At 51.8% G+C, this 20909-nt stretch overlaps 1 protein-coding gene across 5 annotated transcripts in view; it reads right to left on the bottom strand.

Moving 5' to 3' along the window:
- IMPDH1 (inosine monophosphate dehydrogenase 1) overlaps positions 1-20909 on the bottom strand; it is a 262916-nt gene that overhangs the window by 46417 nt on the left and 195590 nt on the right. For all 5 annotated transcript variants that reach the window (XM_075345402.1, XM_075345405.1, XM_075345404.1 and 2 more), the window contains 2 exons: positions 6397-6596; positions 1534-1624 (listed from right to left, as the gene is read on the bottom strand). In XM_075345402.1, coding sequence (XP_075201517.1) covers positions 1534-1624; positions 6397-6596 — 291 coding nt within the window. The remainder of the gene's footprint in view (positions 1-1533; positions 1625-6396; positions 6597-20909) is intronic.

Below are 20909 nucleotides of genomic sequence, written 5' to 3'. Positions count from 1 at the left end.
ACATGTAATTAATCCCTTCACCCCCAGCTGATTTTCCGTGTTTTTTTTTTTTTGCTCCCCTTAAACCGAAAGTCGTAACTTTACCGAAAGTCGTAACTTTTTATTATTTCTTTCTCCCCATCAATCTTGCCATACGAGGGCTTGTTTTTTGCAAGACGAATTGTACTTTTAAATGAAATCATAAGTTTTATTAAACACATAGTGTAATGGAGAACCGCTAAAAAAAAAAAAAAAAAAATCCAAGTGCAGAACAATTGTACAAAAAAAAAAAAAAAAAACAAATTGCGATTGTATGATTGTTTCAGATATTTTATTCACAGTGTTCACTATATGGTATAATGGTGTGTTGATGTGATGCCCAACGTCGGTACGAGTTTGTAGACACCAAGCATGTAAAGGTTTACTTTTATCTAATTGGTATATAAAAAAAAAACCAAAAAACAAAAAAAAACACCCCAGATGTTTGTCCAAAAAAAGTGGCGTACGTTTTGCGCTATTTTCCGTGACCCTTAGCATTTTCATTTTTCAGGATCTGTGGCACAGTGACTGCTTATTTTTTATGTCTCGAACTGACGTTTTAATTGTATCATTTTTGCACACATGCTACGATTTGATCGCCTGTTATTGCGTTATGTGCAAAATTTGTGGTGACCAAAAAACAAAATTTTGGCGTTTGGTAAATGACGTAGTGGCAAAGAAAAAAAAAAATCCAATCAGATAAATTGATTTTATATTTTGATAGATCGGGCATTTCTGAGCGCAGCGATACCAAATGCGTGTATTTCTTTTTTTTTTTTTTTTAACGCTTTCATTTTCAATGGGGTGAAGGGGTGGGGTGATTTGACATTTTAAGTTTTGGGGTTTTTTTTAAACTTTTTTTTAAAAAATTTTACTAGTCCCCCCTAGAGCAGGATTATAAGGATTAGCAGTCTGATCGCTCATTCATTTCTGGTGATCACAGCTACACAGCTGTGATCATCAGAAATACTCACCTTTTGTCACTAGCAGCACTTGGCTAGATGAAACAAAGTGAGTCATGTGATTAGTCATCACATGACACTGTGCTATCATGACACCCATCGGCTCATATTGATCACGTCACTGCGACACCAATGGAGCCGGGTGAGTCAAGATTTACTGCGGCAAGGATTTAAATGGTTGTCACATTTTAACAGCACCATTTAAGGTGTTAATAGGCATGGGTGGAATGTGGATCCACTCGTGCCTGCCTGCGAGGCACATGTCAGCTGTACAAATCAACTGACATGTGGGCGGATCCCCGCCAGCTGCCGGCAGCAGCTGGTGGGGATTACACTGACCGCTTAGGATGTAATTTTACCTCTGCAGTCGCTAAGGGGTTAAGAGCAATTCCAAATAGTGAGGACAATGGGCAAAATAACTCTTAAGAATGTAGTGTACAGTCTCCTAGCCTCGGCAGGTCTATGGCATTGGAGGAGATTACACAACGTACACATATGTACAACAAACAATACAAGCAAATATTAGATATATCCATCAGTCTAAAACACCTACCATTTCCACCAACTACTTGCAATTCGGGATATTTCTGTTTGATATAGTGGATCATATTTATCTGATACACAGAATTGCCCTGTGAAGAATCCTGTCAAGTAAAAAAGGAAAGCCTTTAAAAGAAGGGAATTTTGTTTACTTACCGTAAATTCCTTTTCTTCTAGCTCCTATTGGGAGACCCAGACAATTGGGTGTATAGCTTCTGCCTCCGGAGGCCACACAAAGTATTACACTTAAAAAAGTGTAACCCCTCCCCTCTGCCTATACACCCTCCCGTGGATCACGGGCTCCTCAGTTTTGGTGCAAAAGCAGGAAGGAGGAAACTTATAAATTGGTCTGGGGTAAATTCAATCCGAAGGATGTTCGGAGAACTGAAAACCATGAACCAAAAGAACAATTCAACATGAACAACATGTGTACACAAAAGAACAACCAGCCCGAAGGGAACAGGGGCGGGTGCTGGGTCTCCCAATAGGAGCTAGAAGAAAAGGAATTTACGGTAAGTAAACAAAATTCCCTTCTTTGTCGCTCCATTGGGAGACCCAGACAATTGGGACGTCCAAAAGCAGTCCCTGGGTGGGTAAAAGAATACCTCAATAAAAGAGAGCCGAAAAATGACCCCTTCCTACAGGTGGGCAACCGCCGCCTGAAGGACTCGCCTACCTAGACTGGCATCTGCCGAAGCATAGGTATGCACTTGATAGTGTTTTGTGAAGGTGTGCAGACTAGACCAGGTAGCTGCCTGACACACCTGCTGAGCCGTAGCCCGGTGTCGCAATGCCCAGGACGCACCCATGGCTCTGGTAGAATGGGCTTTCAGCCCCGAAGGAAGAGGAAGCCCCGAAGAACGGTAGGCTTCAAGAATCGGTTCCTTGATCCACCGAGCCAAAGATGACTTGGAAGCCTGCGAACCCTTACGCTGGCCAGCGACCAGGACAAAAAGCGCATCTGAACGGCGCAGGGGCGCCGTGCGAGACACGTAGAGTCGGAGTGCTCTCACTAGATCTAATGAATGCAAATCCTTTTCACACTGGTGAACTGGATGAGGGCAAAAGGACGGTAAGGAGATATCCTGATTGAGATGAAAAGGAGATACCACCTTAGGGAGAAACTCCGGGAGAGGACGCAGAACCACCTTATCCTGGTGAAAAACCAGGAAAGGGGATTTGCATGACAGCGCTGCAAGCTCCGACACTCTTCGGAGTGAGGTAATTGCCACTAGAAATACCACCTTCTGCGAAAGACGTGATAAAGAGACATCCCTCAGCGGCTCGAAAGGTGGTTTTTGAAGAGCCATTAACACCCTGTTAAGGTCCCAGGGTTCCAGCGGACGCTTGTAGGGTGGAACTATGTGGCAAACTCCCTGCAGGAACGTGCGGACCTGCGGAAGCCTTGCCAGGCGCTTTTGAAAAAATACTGAGAGCGCCGATACTTGTCCCTTGAGAGAGCCGAGTGACAAACCCTTGTCCATTCCGGATTGAAGGAATGAAAGAAAAATGGGTAAGGCAAAAGGCCAGGGAGTAAAACCCTTATCAGAGCACCAGGACAAGAAGATCCGCCACGACCTGTAATAGATCTTGGCGGACGTTGGTTTCCTGGCCTGTCTCATAGTGGCAATGACATCCTGAGATAAACCCGACGACGCTAGGAGCCAGGACTCAATGGCCACACAGTCAGGTTGAGGGCCGCAGAATTCAGATGGAAAAACGGCCCTTGTGACAGCAGGTCTGTGCGGTCTGGAAGCGCCCACGGCTGACCCACCGTGAGATGCCACAGATCCGGGTACCACGACCGCCTCGGCCAATCTGGAGCGACGAGAATGGCGCGACGACAGTCGGATCTGATCTTGCGTAACACTCTGGGCAACATCGCCAGAGGAGGAAACACATAAGGGAGTCGAAACTGCGACCAATCCTGAACTAACGCGTCCGCTGCCAGAGCTCTGTGATCTTGAGACCGTGCCATGAAGGCCGGGACCTTGTTGTTGTGCCGTGACGCCATGAGATCGACGTCCGGCGTTCCCCAGCGGCGACAGATCTCTCGAAACACGTCTGGGTGAAGAGACCACTCCCCCGCATCCATGCCCTGACGACTGAGAAAATCTGCTTCCCAGTTTTTTACGCCCGGGATGTGAACTGCGGAGATGGTGGAGGCTGTGGCTTCCGCCCACAGCAGAATCCGCCGGACTTCCTGGAAGGCTTGACGGCTGCGCGTGCCTCCCTGGTGGTTGATGTACGCGACCGCCGTGGCGTTGTCCGACTGTATGCGGATCTGCCTGCCCTCCAGCCACCGATGGAACGCCTTTAGGGCTAGATACACTGCCCTTATCTCCAGAACATTGATCTGAAGAGAAGACTCGGTCGGAGTCCAGGTTCCCTGAGCCCTGTGGTGGAGAAAAACCGCTCCCCACCCTGACAGGCTCGCGTCCGTCGTGACCACAGCCCAGGATGGGGGCAGGAAGGATTTTCCCTGCGATAGAGAAGTGGGAAGAAGCCACCACTGAAGAGAGGTTTTGGCTGCAAGGGAAAGAGAGACGTTCCTGTCGAGGGACGTCGACCTCCTGTCCCATTTGCGGAGAATGTCCCATTGGAGTGGGCGCAGATGGAACTGCGCGAAGGGCACTGCCTCCATTGCTGCCACCATCTTCCCCAGGAAGTGCATGAGGCGCCTCAAGGGGTGTGACTGACCCCGAAGAAGGGATTGCACCCCTGTCTGCAGCGAAAGCTGTTTGTCCAGCGGTAGCTTGACTACCGCTGAGTGAGTATGAAACTCCATCCCGAGGTAAGTCAGTGATTGGGTCGGTGTCAACTTGGACTTTGGGAAGTTGATGAGCCACCCGAACTGCTGGAGAGTCGCCAGAGCGACGGTCAGGCTGTGTTGACACGCCACCCGGGAGGGTGCCCTGACTAGGAGATAGTCTAAGTAAGGGATCACCGAGTGGCCCTGAGAGTGCAGGACCGCCACAACGGATGCCATGACCTTGGTGAAGACCCGTGGGGCTGTCGCCAGGCCGAAAGGCAGTGCCACGAACTGAAGGTGTTCGTCCCCGATGGCGAAACGCAGGAAGCGTTGATGTTCGGGTGCGATCGGCACATGGAGATAAGCATCCTTGATGTCGATTGATGCTAGGAAGTCTCCTTGTGACATCGAAGCGATGACCGAGCGGAGAGATTCCATCCGAAACCTTCTGGTGCTCACATGCCTGTTGAGCAGTTTGAGGTCCAGAACGGGACGGAATGATCCGTCCTTCTTTGGCACCACGAACAAGTTGGAGTAGAAGCCGTGACCATGTTCCTGAGGGGGAACGGGAATCACCACTCCTTCGGTCTTCAGAACACCCACAGCCTGAAAAAGTGCGCCGGCCCGAGATGGGGGCGGAGATGTTCTGAAGAAACGAGTCGGAGGACGAGAGCTGAACTCTATCCTGTAACCGTGAGACAGAATGTCTCTCACCCATCGGTCTTGGACATGTGGCCACCAGGCGTTGCAAAAGCGGGAGAGCCTGCCACCGACCGAGGATGCGGTTCGGGGAGGCCGAAAGTCATGAGGAGGCCGCCTTGGATGCAGTGCCTCCGGCGGTTTTTTGGGGGCGTGACTTAGACCGCCACGCATAGGAGTTCCTCTGGCCTGTTGGACGAGGAGGATTGGGACTTCCTGAAAATCCTCCACCGGCAGAATGCAAACTCTGTCCCTAAAAATGGCTGCCGGAGCTCTCAGGGGAGGAGGGAGCCGTGGGCGGCGACTAGTAAAGTGCGGGAATCTGGGGCCCACAGTGATCAGTGAGGGGGGGGGGAGGAAACCTAAAGTCTGCTCCAGCCCTCACTGCCGACGTCAGGTCGACCGTCCCGCCCTTACCCCTGACTGGCAGGCCCGGGGGCGGGAGTTATGGTACTAGGCCGCAATGAAGCCGGGGACTAAATTTAATACCGCGGCCGACAAACAGGCTCGGTCGGCGCGGAAGTCCCGGTCTTCACAAACCAGCAGCTGCTGCAGCGTCTGTGAAACAAGCGCTCCATGCACAGTCCCCATGGGGACACAGAGTACCTTTAGATGCAGGGCCCTGTCCCTGAGGATACATAGACTCCTGTCCGTCAGATTCCCACAGGGGCTGCGGAGGGAGCCCGGTCCCAGTAAATGGATGACCGGTCAGGATCCCACTTCTCCCAGAGCCTCTAAGGGATGGTGAAGGAAAACGGCATGTGGCTCCAGCCTCTGTACCCGCAATGGGTACCTCAACCTTAACAGCACCGCCGACGTAGTGGGGTGAGAAGGGAGCATGCCGGGGGCCCTGTGGGGGCCCTCTTTTCTTCCAACCGATAAAATCAGCAGCTGCTGCTGACTAAAATGGGAAAGCATGAGTGGATGTGTGCCTCCTTCCACACAAAGTATAAAACTGAGGAGCCCGTGATCCACGGGAGGGTGTATAGGCAGAGGGGAGGGGTTACACTTTTTCAGTGTAATACTTTGTGTGGCCTCCGGAGGCAGAAGCTATACACCCAATTGTCTGGGTCTCCCAATGGAGCGACAAAGAAAATAACTGCATATGGAATTAAAATCTCACTTACAAGCATTAAAATAACCTTGTGTGTAGTCTAAAAAGGTAACATTTACTAAATACGATTAAATGGCAATCACAGAAGTGTGTGCATATGACTAAGAACAGGTCTAGTAACCAGAAACCTCACAACGTGTCTCCATGTATGAACAAGTCCCAAAGCATTTCCTCTAGAATTATTCATGAGGGCAGAATCAACTAAACTACATGTTGTAATTTATCAACCAAGATTCGTGCTGCACATACACACTCTTACAAATCCAGAGAATATATATTACCACACGTCTATATATTGTGTGTACACATACCAGGACAACGACATCCACTCCAGCTTGCATGAGAAGATCCAGTCGATATTTATCATCTTCCCTGGTCCCCACGGCCGCCCCGCACAGCAGCTGCTTCCTGCAGTCTTTTGATGCAAGAGGGTAGTCCCGGTTTTTCTTCAGATCGGTCCTGGCAATAATCGCGACTAGCTCATCGCTGTCATTCACTATTGGCAGTTTTCCTGTTAAAAGAGGTAAAATGTGTTATTTTTGCCAGCCATTACTAGGAGAGACGCACACGGCCGCTTACTGCATAGCTGATTAGCAGACTTAGTAAAGCAATGCGGCAGTACACCATAGAAAGCTGTACATTACTAACACAAGTGCCGCTAAATATCACATCCCAGGATTCAAAGTTTAAGATCTTAAGTATTTTCTTCCAGCATTTCCCTCTGCAGTTAGTAGCAGGGTTACTTCTCCACTATTTAGCGTGCCCCTCCCCACCCAGAATTTTGTTATTTAATAGTTTTGAGTAGGAACAAATTTAGTTATGTTTCACACAAGAAATTATAAAGACCAATACTTACTTTTTTTGTAAGCTACCAAGACACACAGATAAGCAATAGCCCCTTAGTGTAAAATGCCTCCAAATATTGCTTAACAAGATGCTAAATTGTCACAGAACATCTTAAAAACACACAAGATGGCGAAATCATTTCCTATAATAGGTGTCTTGCTGTGTAAGCATTTCCTTACCACCACAATCCATTTCTGCAGACTTTGCTGGCATGTACCCCTCCCCCTTATTCACAGGGAGACGGGGGGCATTGATGTTGAGGATGAAGGTATCTGCTCCAGGATCCTGCTTACCTTTGGTCAATGAGCAATTCCAAAAGATTTAAAGTAAGACAATACTCTAATTTTTAGTAGCCATCTAAACCTCAACTAAGACCAAAATAAATTCATACCGCAAACTATCTCCCCTATATCTGCAGTAGGTGACATTTCCGCAGCCCCTCCAGAACCAGCCAATGTCTTACAGTGCACTTGTCATGGTAAAGACAGATTCACCATGTGTGAAGTAATGCTTCTAACATTTGTACCAAAACTTAGAGGTCACAATCATTTAATTAGCAGCAATAGACCAAAATGTATGTAATGAAGCGGTGTGATCCACGTTTCTACAAGAGTAATTAAGCCTTCATTATAATGGAAATTCTATGACCAACATGTCCAGTGTATAAATAGTGAATATTATTTGCAATTTAAAAGGCTGTGTTTCTTTTTTTTTAAATAAGAGTTTAAAAAGGGAACCTATCACCAGGTTTTTCCCTTATAAACTGCGGCCAGCACCAGTGAGCCTTTATATACAGCATTCCAGAATACTGTATATAAGAGCCCAGGCTGCTCTGTAGAACAGAAAAATAACTTAATACTCTCCTAAAGGGCAGTTCAGTCCCATGGGTCTCGCTTCTCTCTGGTCCGGTGCATCCTCTCTGTGGCGATCGCCGTCCTCTTTGAGGCCCGTGTGCGTGACACTTCTTACATCTGCTTTTAATTTATTTATCTAGGAGGCCGTATGGCACATGAAATACATGATATAGAGTAGGATCCCCCTATTCAGATTTGCTGTGACGTGGCAGGGGTGACTCAAAGAATTGATCAATTATTTGCTAAAAATCTTATTTTATATTATAGTACAGTTGGAATAAATCCGTGAATTTGCACTTTTTATATGATGCATGCCACTCTCAGAGCGTGCTGGCTCCCCTTTCTTTTAAGGAAAAAAGAGAATTTTGTTACTTACCGTAAATTCTTTTTCTTATAGTTCCGTATTGGGAGACCCAGACCATGGGTGTTTAGCTTCTGCCTCCGGAGGACACACAAAGTACTACACTTAAAAGTGTAGCTCCTCCCTCTGAGCTTATACACCCCCTGGTAGCCAGTCCTAGCCAGTTTAGTGCAAAAGCTGAAGGAGAATAGCCACCCACAAGTAGAACAGAGCAAGATCCGGAACAACCGGAGAGACTCTGTCCACGACAACAGCCGGTGAGAACACGCGGAACAAGAAATTGTCAACCGGCAACAGGGAGGGTGCTGGGTCTCCCAATACGGAACTATAAGAAAAAGAATTTACGGTAAGTAACAAAATTCTCTTTTTCTTTATCGTTCCTTTGGGAGACCCAGACCATAGGACGTTCCAAAGCAGTCCATGGGTGGGAAAGAAACAGAAAAACTAAGAAGTAGGCAGAACCTAACTTCACAAATGGGCGACAGCCGCCTGGAGGATGCGTCTGCCCAAGCTCGCATCTGCCGAAGCATGAGCATGCACTTGGTAGTGCTTCGAAAAGGTGTGCAGGCTAGTCCAAGTGGCAGCCTGACAGACTTGTTGAGCCGTAGCCTGGTGCCTGAAAGCCCAAGAGGCACCGACAGCTCTGGTCGAATGTGCCTTGATCCCCGGCCGGGGGAGGCACCTGAGTACTCTGGTAGGCGTCCGAAATGGTCGATCTAATCCAACGGGCTAAGGTCGGCTTAGAAGCAGAAAGGCCCTTGCGCCGACCTGTGGTTAGCACAAAAAGAGAAGTGCACCGCCTAAGTGCAGCGGTGCGAGACACATAGATCCGGAGAGCACGCACCAGATCCAGAGTATGCAGGGCTTTTTCAAAGTGATGAACAGGAACCGGACAAAAGGAAGGTAGGGTAATGTCCTGGTTAAGGTGGAAAGGAGAGACCACCTTAGGAAGAAAGTCCGGAGTCGGACGGAGAACCACCTTGTCTTGATGGAAAACTAAAAAAGGTGACTCCAAAGAGAGCGCAGCCAAATCCGAGACTCTCCTGAGGGAAGTTATGGCCACCAGAAAGATCACTTTCTGTGAAAGACGATACAAAGAAACCTCCCTAAGAGGCTCAAAGGGGGGTTTCTGCAAAACCGTGAGAACCAAGTTAAGGTCCCAGGGATCCAAGGGCCGCCGGTAAGGCGGAATGATGTGAGACGCGCCTTGCATGAAGGTGCAGACCTGAGCCAGCCGAGCGAGACGCCGCTGGAGCTGAACTGACAGAGCTGAGACTTGTCCCTTGAGAGAGTTGAGGGACAGTCCTAGCTGCAGACCGGACTGTAGAAAAGACAGAAGGGTTGGCAAGGAGAATGGCCAAGGGGGATGGTCGGTAGAGCGACACCAGGACAGGAAAATTTTCCAAGTCCTGTGATAGATCTTAGCAGAGGAAGACTTACGGGCCCGAGTCATAGTGGAGATGACTTCAGGAGGAATACCAGAAGCCGTCAAAATCCAGGACTCAAGAGCCACGCCGTCAATTTGAGAGCTGCAGAATTCGGGCAGAAAAACGGACCTTGCAAGAGTAGGTCTGGACGGTCCGGGAGATGCCACGGCATCTCTACGGACAGATTGAGCAGGTCTGGATACCAAGCTCGCCTGGGCCAGTCCGATGCAATGAGGATGACTCGACGGCCCTCCATTCTGATCTTGCGCAGGACTCTGGGCAAGAGAGCTAGAGGGGCACACACGTAGGTCAGACAAAACTGGGACCAGTCTTGAACCAGAGCGTCCGCGGCGAATGCCTGGGGATCGTGGGAGTGAGCCACGTAAACAGGAACCTTGTTGTTGTGATGGGATGCCATTAGGTCCACGTCCGGAGTGCCCCATTTGCGGCAGATTGACTGAAACACTGCCGGGTGCAGGGACCACTCGCCACCGTCCACAGTTTGACGGCTGAGATAATCTGCCTCCCAGTTTTCCACGCCTGGGATGTGGACTGCGGATATGGTGGACCTGGAGTCCTTCGCCCATTGAAGGATGCGTTGAACCTCCAACATTGCCAGGCGGCTGCGTGTCCCGCCTTGGTGATTGATGTAGGCAACCGCTGTCGCGTTGTCTGACTGGACTCGAATGTGCCTGCCTGCCAACAGGTGGTGAAAAGCTAGGAGAGCTAGAAGCACGGCTCTGGTTTCCAGCACATTGATTGAAAGGGCTGACTCGGACGGAGACCAAGTGCCCTGCGCTCTGTGGTGGGGACATACCGCTCCCCAGCCAGATAGACTGGCATCCGTGGTGAGAATCATCCAGGACGGGGGCAGGAAGGAGCGTCCCTAAGACAGAGAGAGGGGCCGAAGCCACCACTGCAGAGAGCTCCTGGTCTGTGGAGACAGAGCCACTAACCTGTGTAAGGAGGAAGGCCGCTTGTCCCAACAGCGGAGAATGTCCAGCTGCAGGGGGCGCAGATGGAACTGGGCAAAGGGAACAGCCTCCATGGACGCCACCATTTGACCCAGCACCTGCATCAGACGCCTGAGGGTATAACGGCGGGGCCTCAGCAGAGAGCGCACCGCTAGCTGGAGGGACTGCTGTTTGACTAAGGGCAACTTCACAAGTGCCGGCAAAGTCTCAAACTGCATCCCTAGGTACGTGAGCCTCTGGGTCGGAGTCAGAGTGGATTTGGGCAGATTGACCAGCCACCCGAATTGGGCTAGAGTGGCGAGAGTGAGCGAGACACTCCGCTGACAGTCTGCGCTAGATGAAGCCTTGACTAGAAGGTCGCCCAGGTAAGGAATCACTGCCAACCCCTGGAGGTGCAGAACCGCAATCGTTGCTGCCATGACCTTGGTGAATACCCGAGGGGCCGTGGCTAACCCGAAGGGGAGAGCCACGAATTGGAAATGATCTTCTCCTATTGCAAAACGTAGCCAACGTTGGTGTGAAACTGCAATTGGCACATGCAGATAGGCATCTCTGATGTCGATGGATGCCAGGAAATCCCCTTGGGTCATTGAGGCAATGACTGATCGCAGAGACTCCATGCGAAAGTGCCGGACCTGAACATGCTTGTTGAGAAGCTTGAGATCCAGGATGGGCCGGAAGGTACCGTCCTTTTTGGGAACTAGGAAGAGATTTGAGTAGAAACCTCTGAACCGTTCCCGGGCGGGAACCGGTACAATCACTCCGTTGGCCTGCAAGGCTGCCACGGCCTGCGAGAAGGTGAAGGCCTTGGAGCAAGGGGGAGTTGAGAGAAAAAAAAATCTGTTTGGCGGGCTGGAAGAGAATTCTATCCTGTAGCCGTGGGAGATGATATCTCTCACCCACTGATCGGAGACGTGTTGAAACCAAGCGTCGCCAATGTGGGAGAGCCTGCCACCGACTAAGGACGTCGCCGGAGCGGGCAGAGAGTCATGAGGAGGCTGCCTTAGTGGCAGCACCTCCTGCGGTCTTCTGTGGACGCGTTTTGGGCGCCAGTTGGATTTCTGGTCCTTGGCTGAGTTAGCGGACGAGGCCGAGGGCTTAGAGGACGACCAGTTGGAGGAACGAAAGGAGCGAAACCTCGACTGATTCCTACCCTGGGCAGGTTTCCTGGTTTTGGTTTGTGGCATGGAAGTACTCTTCCCGCCAGTAGCTTCCTTAATAATTTCATCCAGCTGTTCTCCGAACAGCCGGGACCCAGCAAAAGGGAGCCCAGCAAGGTACTTCTTAGAAGAAGCATCTGCCTTCCACTCTCGAAGCCACAAGATCCTGCGGATAGCGAGGGAATTAGCCGAAGCCACCGCAGTGCGGTGAGAAGCCTCCAGCATGGCAGACATGGCATAAGATGAAAAAGCTGAAGCTTGGGAAGTTAAGGCCACCATTTCGGGCATAGAGTCCCTGGTTAGGGAATGCATCTCCTCTAGAGAAGCAGAGATGGCTTTGAGAGCCCACACTGCTGCAAAAGTCGGGGAAAACGCGGCCCCCGCCGCTTCATACACGGATTTGGCCAGAAGGTCAATCTGACGGTCAGTGGAATCCTTAAGGGAGGTGCCATCAGCCACCGACACAACGGTCCGGGCTGAGAGCCTGGACACCGGAGGGTCTACCTTTGGGGACTGAGCCCACTCCTTGACCACCTCAGGTGGGAAGGGAAACCGGTCATCAGAACCACGCTTTGGGAAGCGTTTGTCAGGACAGGCCCTGGGCTTGGTCACAGCGGCCTGAAAACTGGAGTGGTTAAAGAACACACTCTTTGCTCTCTTAGGCGAGGTAAATTGGTGCTTTTCTGCCAGAGAGGGTTGCTCCTCTGATACTGGCGGATTGAGATCCAGTACAGAATTAATAGAAGCAATCAAGTCACTAAGATCTGAGTCACCCTCGGACAGATCAATGGGGTACATGGAGTTAGCCTCCGAGCCCCCTGTAAAGGCATCCTCCTCATCCTGCGAGTCAGCTCTTGAATCAGAGCCGCGGGAGGAGGAGGGAGAGGGAACCCTGCGTCTCTTCTTAGGAGGACGGGGTCTGGGCCCTGATGATTAATCCTCTGTGAGCTCCGAACCTAAGTGACCCATAGCAGTAGGGGCACCCTGTGAAGGGGGCTGATGCATATTTATCAAAGTCCTGGACAGAAGTCCCATGGACTCAGCAAAAGACTGGGAGATAGACCTAGAAAAGGATTCTACCCAAGCCGGGGGTTCAGACACAGGAGCAGCCTGAGAGACCACTGGGGGTGAGACTCCAGGCTGTGGCACCGCCAAGTTAGAGCAGACATCACAATGAGGATAGGTGCTCGGTTCAGGCAGCAGGAGCTTGCATACAGCGCATACAGAATTAAGCTTTGAAGCCTTGCTTCTCGTGTGAGACATGCTGCTGGAGTGGGGGCTCTGCAAGAGAATGACAGAGTACAGCGGTGTTGTGTGCCCTCCAGATCCCGAAGCCCGGACCCCCAAGCACAGCACTTCAGCAGGGATGCAGAGTGCAGACCAGCGCCGAGTGAACTCTGTCTGAGAAGATGGCCGCCGGAGCGAAGAGAGGGGGCGGGACTTGGCTGTGAGAGCGGGATCTGGAGGGCCATAGAGACCTACAGGGGGGGAGACACGCACAGCAGTGGGGAGTGTCCCTCCCCTGTGCAGAACGGCCGCCGGGAGGAGCCGAGCCTGTCCCTCTGCATGAATGACATGCGAGGGCAGAGAACAGAAAATAGGCCTCCGGCAAAGCCGGGGCCTAAATTTGAGCGGCGAGGCCGACGCGCAGGCAACCATCGGCGCGGTTCTCGGGCTACAGCTAGAGAACCCGCCGGAAATGCCAATAAATACAGTAAGCACACTCTCCCCAAACAATAAAGTACAGGGACCCCCAAAATATAAACGTCTCAAGTACTTAGCTGCTGAGACGCAGGGCCAGGTCCCTAGGGATGAGTGCTCCGGTCCAGCAGGGTCCTGAAGGGCTGCGGATGGAGACCGGTCTCCTGCCAGGCAGGGAAACCGTACTGGCTCCCACTTCAAGCCAGAGCCCAGGAGGGATGGTGAAGGAGCTCGGCATGTAAGGCTCCAGCCTTGGAATCAACCTTACAACACCGCCGACACAGTGGGGTGAGAAGGGACATGCCGGGGGTCCAGACGTGGACCCGCACTTCTTCAATCTCATTCCAAAAGGAAAAAATCATATGAGAATGCATGTGTGGATGCATGCCTCCTGAACACAAAGCGATAAACTGGCTGGGTCTGCTCACCAGGGGGTGTATAAGCTCAGAGGGAGGAGCTACACTTTTAAGTGTAGTACTTTGTGTGTCCTCCGGAGGCAGAAGCTAAACTCCCATGGTCTGGGTCTCCCAAAGGAACGATAAAGAAAATGTACGTTCTAGTGAAGCACCTGAAATGTTGAAAGGGAACCTGTCAGCAGATTTGGGCCCTATAAGCTGCGGCCACCACCAGTGGGATCTTGTATACAGCATTCTAACATGCCAAGTATAAGAGCCCAGGCCGCTGTGTAGAATGTAAAAAAATCACTTTATAATACTCACCTAGGGGTCGGTGTGGTGCAAACTGGTCAGATGGGTGGCGCTGTTCTCCGGGACCAGCGCCTTCTCTTTTGGCCATCTTAGTCTTCCATCTTCTGAAGCCTGGGTGCATGACGCGTCCAAAGTCATCCACACAGGCCAATATTGAAATCCTGCACAGGCACACTACAATACTTTGATCTGCCCTGCTCAGGGCAGATGAAAGTGCGCCAGTGATGGACTTCAATGCCAGAGAGGGTGTGTGATGAGTCATGCACGCGAGCTTCAGAAGGAGGACAAAGATGGCCGAAAGAGGAAGTGCCGGTCCCGAAGAACAGAGACACTCTTCCAACCAGTTTGCACCACACCAACCCCCTAGGGGAGTACTATAAAGTGTTTATGTACTACACAGCGGCCTGGGCTCTTAAAAACAGCATGTTAGAATGCTGTATATCAGAGCGCACTGGCCGCAGCTTATAGTCGCCAAATGTGGTGAAAAGTTCCCTTTAAAAACTGCACCCCTCATTGTATTCATATCTACATTTTAGAAAGTTTAAAGTTGGGCCTTGGAGGTTTCTGACAATATATAAAAGCATTCTAGAGCTATTGACACAAAACGATATGTCAGATTTGAAAAATGTTGCCTTTTCAGGAAGGTGAAGAACAGGCCTAGGCAGAAAGGGGTTAAAAATAATTTAAATCATCTATACACTGGATGTCATATTAATGGCGGACGCATCGCTTGAGTTTTCTTTTGAAAATTAGTTGTATGCGATGAACTAGTATTCTTTGTTGTAGTTTTGGGGAAAAAAAAAAAAAAAAAAAAAAAAAAAAAAAAAAAAGGTAGCCACCTCTTGCCCCATAATAAATGTTCATAATGTTAAACAACTCACTAATCTGCAGTTGTGGACCAAAATATCTCAGCTCAATATATAGTGCAGACTTTGGAACGATAGATAATTGAAAAGAAGGGAATTTTGTTTACTTACCGTAAATTCCTTTTCTTCTAGCTCCTATTGGGAGACCCAGACAATTGGGTGTATAGCTTCTGCCTCCGGAGGCCACACAAAGTATTACACTTAAAAAAGTGTAACCCCTCCCCTCTGCCTATACACCCTCCCGTGGATCACGGGCTCCTCAGTTTTGGTGCAAAAGCAGGAAGGAGGAAACTTATAAATTGGTCTGGGGTAAATTCAATCCGAAGGATGTTCGGAGAACTGAAAACCATGAACCAAAAGAACAATTCAACATGAACAACATGTGTACACAAAAGAACAACCAGCCCGAAGGGAACAGGGGCGGGTGCTGGGTCTCCCAATAGGAGCTAGAAGAAAAGGAATTTACGGTAAGTAAAACAGAATTCCCTTCTTTGTCGCTCCATTGGGAGACCCAGACAATTGGGACGTCCAAAAGCAGTCCCTGGGTGGGTAAAAGAATAGCTCAATAAAAAGAGCCGCAACGGCCCCCTCTTACAGGTGGGCAACCGCCGCCTGAAGGACTCGCCTACCTAGACTGGCGTCTGCCGAAGCATAGGTATGCACTTGATAGTGTTTCGTGAAAGTGTGCAGACTAGACCACGTAGCTGCCTGACACACCTGCTGAGCCGTAGCCCGGTGCCGCAATGCCCAGGACGCACCCATGGCTCTGGTAGAATGGGCTTTCAGCCCTGAAGGAAGCGGAAGCCCAGAAGAACGGTAGGCTTCGAGAATCGGTTCCTTGATCCACCGAGCCAAGGTTGACTTGGAAGCCTGCGAACCCTTACGCTGGCCAGCGACAAGGACAAAGAGCGCATCTGAACGACGCAGGGGCGCCGTGCGAGACACGTAGAGCCGGAGTGCTCTCACTAGATCCAAAGAGTGCAAATCCTTTTCACATTGGTGAATTGGATTAGGGCAAAATGAAGGCAAGGAGATATCTTGATTGAGATAAAAAGGAGATACCACCTTAGGGAGAAAATCCGGGACCGGACGCAGAACCACCTTATCCTGGTGAAACACCAGGAAGGGGGCTTTGCATGACAGCGCTGCAAGCTCAGACACTCTCCAGAGTGATGTAACTGCCACTAGAAAGGCCACCTTCTGCGAAAGACGTGATAGAGAGACATCCCGCAGCGGCTCGAAAGGTGGTTTCTGAAGAGCCGTTAGCACCCTGTTAAGATCCCAGGGTTCCAGCGGACGTTTGTAAGGTGGGACTATGTGGCAAACTCCCTGCAGGAACGTGCGGACCTGCGGAAGCCTGGCTAGGCGCTTTTGAAAAAATACGGAGAGCGCCGATACTTGGCCCTTGAAAGAGCCGAGTGACAAACCCTTGTCCATTCCGGATTGAAGGAATGAAAGAAAAGTGGGTAAGGCAAACGGCCATGGGAGGAAAACCGTTATCAGAGCACCAGGATAAGAAGATTTGCCAAGACCTGTAATAGATCTTGGCGGACGTTGGCTTCCTGGCCTGTCTCATGGTGGCAATGACATCCTGAGATAACCCTGAAGACGCTAGGAGCCAGGACTCAATGGCCACACAGTCAGGTTGAGGGCCACAGAATTCAGATGGAAAAACGGGCCTTGTGACAGCAAGTCTGGGCGGTCTGGAAGCGCCCACGGTTGTCCCACCGTGAGATGCCACAGATCCGGGTACCACGACCGCCTCGGCCAGTCTGGAGCGACGAAAATGGCGCGACGGCAGTCGGATCTGATCTTGCGTAACACTCTGGGCAGCATCGCCAGAGGAGGAAACACATAAGGCAGTCAAAACTGCTACCAATCCTGAACTAACGCGTCCGCCGCCAGAGCTCTGTGATCCTGAGACCGAGCCATGAATGCCGGGACTTTGTTGTTGTGCCGTGACGCCATGAGATCGAGGTCCGGCGTTCCCCAGCGGCGACAGATCTCTCGAAACACTTCTGGGTGTAGAGACCATTCCCCAGCATCCATGCCCTGACGACTGAGAAAATCTGCTTCTCAGTTTTCTACGCCCGGGATGTGAACTGCGGAGATGGTGGAGGCTGTGGCTTCCACCCACTGCAGAATCCGCCGGACTTCCTGGAAGGCTTGACGACTGCGAGTGCCGCCTTGGTGGTTGATTTATGCGACGGCAGTGGCGTTGTCCGACTGGATACGGATCTGCCTGCCCTCCAGCCACCGATGGAAAGCCAATAGGGCTAGATACACTGCCCTTATCTCCAGAACATTGATCTGAAGGGAAGACTATCGGAGTCCAGGTTCCCTGAGCCCTGTGGTGGAGAAAAACCGCTCCCCACCCTGACAGGCTCGCGTCCGTGGTGACCACAGCCCAGGTTGGGGGTAGGAAGGATTTTCCCTGTGATAGAGAATTGGGAAGGAGCCACCACTGAAGAGACGTCTTGGTTGCAAGGGAAAGAGAGACTTTCCTGTCGAGGGAAGCCGACCTCCTGTCCCATTTGCGGAGAATGTCCCATTGGAGTGGCCGCAGATGGAATTGCGCGAACGGCACTGCCTCCATCGCTGCCACCATCTTCCCCAGGAAGTGCATGAGGCGCCTTAAGGGGTGTGACTGACCCCGAAGAAGAGATTGCACCCCTGCCTGCAGAGAAAGCTGTTTGTCCCGCGGTAGCTTGACTACCGCTGACTGTGTATGAAACTCCATCCCGAGGTAAGTCAGTGATTGGGTCGGTGTCAACTTGGATTTCGGGAAGTTGATGATCCACCCGAACTGCTGGAGAGTCGCTAGAGCGACGGTAAGGCTGTGTTGACACGCCACCCGAGAAGGGGCCCTGACTAGGAGATCGTCTAAGTAGGGAATCACCGAGTGGCCCTGAGAGTGTAGGACCGCCACAACGGATGCCATGACTTTGGTGAAAACCCGTGGGGCTGTCGCCAGGCCGAAAGGCAATGCCACGAACTGAAGGTGTTCGTCCCCGATGGCGAAACGCAAGAAGCGTTGATGCTCGGGTGCGATCGGCACGTGGAGATAAGCATCCTTGATGTCGATCGATGCTAGGAAGTCTCCTTGTGACATCAAGGCGATGACCGAGCGGAGAGATTCCATCCGAAACCGTCTGGTTCTCACATGTCTGTTGAGTAGTTTGAGGTCCAGAACGGGACGGAATGATCCGTCCTTTTTTGGCACCACGAACAAGTTGGAGTAAAAGCCGCGACCACGTTCCTGAAGGGGAACAGGGATCACAACTCCTTCTGTCTTCAGAGCGTCCACTGCCTGAAAAAGTGCGTTGGCCTGAGCGGGGGGCGGAGAGGTTCTGAAGAAACGAGCCGCAGGACGAGAGCTGAACTCTATCCTGTAACCGTGAGACAGAATGTCTCTCACCCATCGGTCTTGAACATGTGGCCACCAGGCGTCGCCAAAGCGGGAGAGCCTGCCACCGACCGAGGATGCGGCTAGGGGATGCCGAGAGTCATGAGGAGGCCGCCTTGGAGGCAGTGCCTCCTGCGGCCTTTTGGGGGCGTGACTTGGACCGCCACGCATAGGAATTCCTCTGGCCTTTCTCCGGCCTGCTGGACGAAGAGGATTGGGGCTTGGCAGAGGGAAGAAAGGACCGAAACCTCGATTGTATTTTCCGTTGCTGAGGTCTCTTAGGTTTGGATTGGGGTAAGGAGGAGTCCTTTCCCTTGGATTCCTTAATAATCTCATCCAATCGTTCACCAAACAAGCGGTCGCCAGAAAACGGCAAACCGGTTAAGAACCTCTTGGAGGCAGAGTCTGCCTTCCATTCGCGCAGCCACATGGCCCTGCGGACTGCCACAGAGTTAGCGGATGCCACAGCTGTACGGCTAGCAGAGTCTAGGACTGCGTTCATGGCGTAGGAAGAAAAAGCTGACGCTTGAGAAGTCAAAGACGCAACTTGCGGAGCAGAATTACGTGTGACAGCATTAATCTCAGCCAGACAAGCTGAGATAGCTTGGAGTGCCCACACGGCTGCAAAGGCCGGGGCAAAAGACGCGCCCGTGGCCTCATAGATGGACTTCACCAGAAGCTCTATCTGCCTGTCAGTGGCATCCTTTAGCGATGAGCCATCTGCAACCGATACCACAGATCTAGCCGCCAATCTAGAGACTGGAGGATCCACCTTGGGACACTGAGCCCAACCCTTAACGACCTCGGAGGGGAAGGGGTAACGCGTGTCAGTGAGGCGCTTAGTAAAGCGCTTGTCTGGAACCGCTCTGGGCTTCTGGACAGCATCTCTGAAGTTAGAGTGATCGAAAAACGCACTACGTGTACGTTTGGGGAACCTAAACTGGTGTTTCTCCTGCTGAGACGCCGACTCCTCAACAGTAGGAGGCGGGGGAGAGTGATCCAACACCTGGTTGATGGACGAGATAAGATCATTCACTAAGGCGTCCCCTTCAGGTGTATCAAGGTTAAGGGCGACGTCAGGGTCAGAGCCCTGAGCTGCGACGTCCGCCTCGTCCTCCAGAGAGTCCTCAAGCTGGGAACCCGAGCAGCGTGAAGAAGTCGGGGAAGATTCCCAGCGAGCCCGCTTAGCCTGTCTAGGACTGTGGTCCGGGCAGGAGTCCTCCACGTGAGACCTAGGGCCTAACCTGGGAGCGCGCTGCGGCGCGGACAGAGAGGGGCCTGGAGGCGACGATCCAACAGGGGCCGGGGCCTGTGTAAGGACCGGTCTGGACTGCAAAGCTTCTAGCAGCTTGGCAGACCATTTGTCCATAGACTGAGCCATGGATTGTGAAAGTGACTCAGAGAGTTTCTCAGCAAAAGAGGCGAACTCTGTCCCTGCCGCCTGGACAGGGGGAGCAGGGGGGTCTACATGAGCCGAGGGGCCCACTAGTGACCGAGGCTCCGGCTGAGCAAGCGAAACAGGGGTCGAGCATTGCTCACAGTGAGGGTAGGTGGAACCCGCAGGTAACATAGCCCCACAAGAGGTACAGGCCGCAAAAAACCCTGTGCCTTAACAGCTTTGCTCCTTGTGGACGACATGCTGTTGTCTCCTAGGAGAATGATCACTGAGGGTATATGGGCAAAAAAGGGTATACAGCCCGACCGAACAGAAATATATATATAAATACGTATCTATTCCGGCACCCTAGGGGGACCAGCACCGGGTGACCGGTGTGGCTTACCGACCGCTAAAAAGCGGAGTGTGTGTCCTCCAGATTCCCTGCCTTAGGTCCCCCGGAGCTGCAGAGCTCTTCACTGAGAATCCTCCACCGACAGAATGCCAAAAAATGGCTGCCGGAGCTCTCAGGGGAGGAGTGGAGCCGTGGGCGGCGCCAGGAAAGTGCGGGAATCTGGGGTCCCCACAGTGATCAGTGAGGGGGGAGGAAACATGCAGGATGGTCCGGCCCTCACATCCGACGTCAGGTCGGCAGTCCCGCCCTTACCCCTGACAGGCAGGGGCGGGATTTTTGCGACTAGGCCGCGATGAAGCCGGGGACTAAATTTGAGACCGCGCCCGACAAGCAGGCACGGTCGGCGCGGAAGTCCGCCGGCCTTCTCAATTCAGCAGCTGCCGCAGCGTCCGGGAAGAAGGTGCGCTCCCTGCACAGTCCCCTATGGGGACACAGAGTACCTTAGAGTTGCAGGGCCCGGTCCCTGAGGTTGAATAGACTCCGGTCCGGCAGATTCCCACAGGGGCTGCGGAGGGAGCACGGTCCCAGTAAATGGATGACCGCTCAGGATCCCACTTCTCCCAGAGCCGCTAAGGGATGGTGAAGGAGACGGCATGAGGCTCCGGCCTTTGTACCCACAATGGGTAGCTCAACCTTAACAACACCGCCGACGTAGTGGGGTGAGAAGGGAACATGCCGGGGGCCCCGTGGGGGCCCTCTTTTCTTCCAACCGACATAACTAATATGAGAATG

Source organism: Anomaloglossus baeobatrachus, chromosome 4, assembly GCF_048569485.1.
Source record: "Anomaloglossus baeobatrachus isolate aAnoBae1 chromosome 4, aAnoBae1.hap1, whole genome shotgun sequence".
In the NCBI taxonomy this organism is placed as follows: domain Eukaryota; kingdom Metazoa; phylum Chordata; class Amphibia; order Anura; family Aromobatidae; genus Anomaloglossus; species Anomaloglossus baeobatrachus.
The sequence above is the reverse complement of the archived record's forward strand: the minus strand, read 5'-3'. Positions and strand labels throughout refer to the sequence as shown.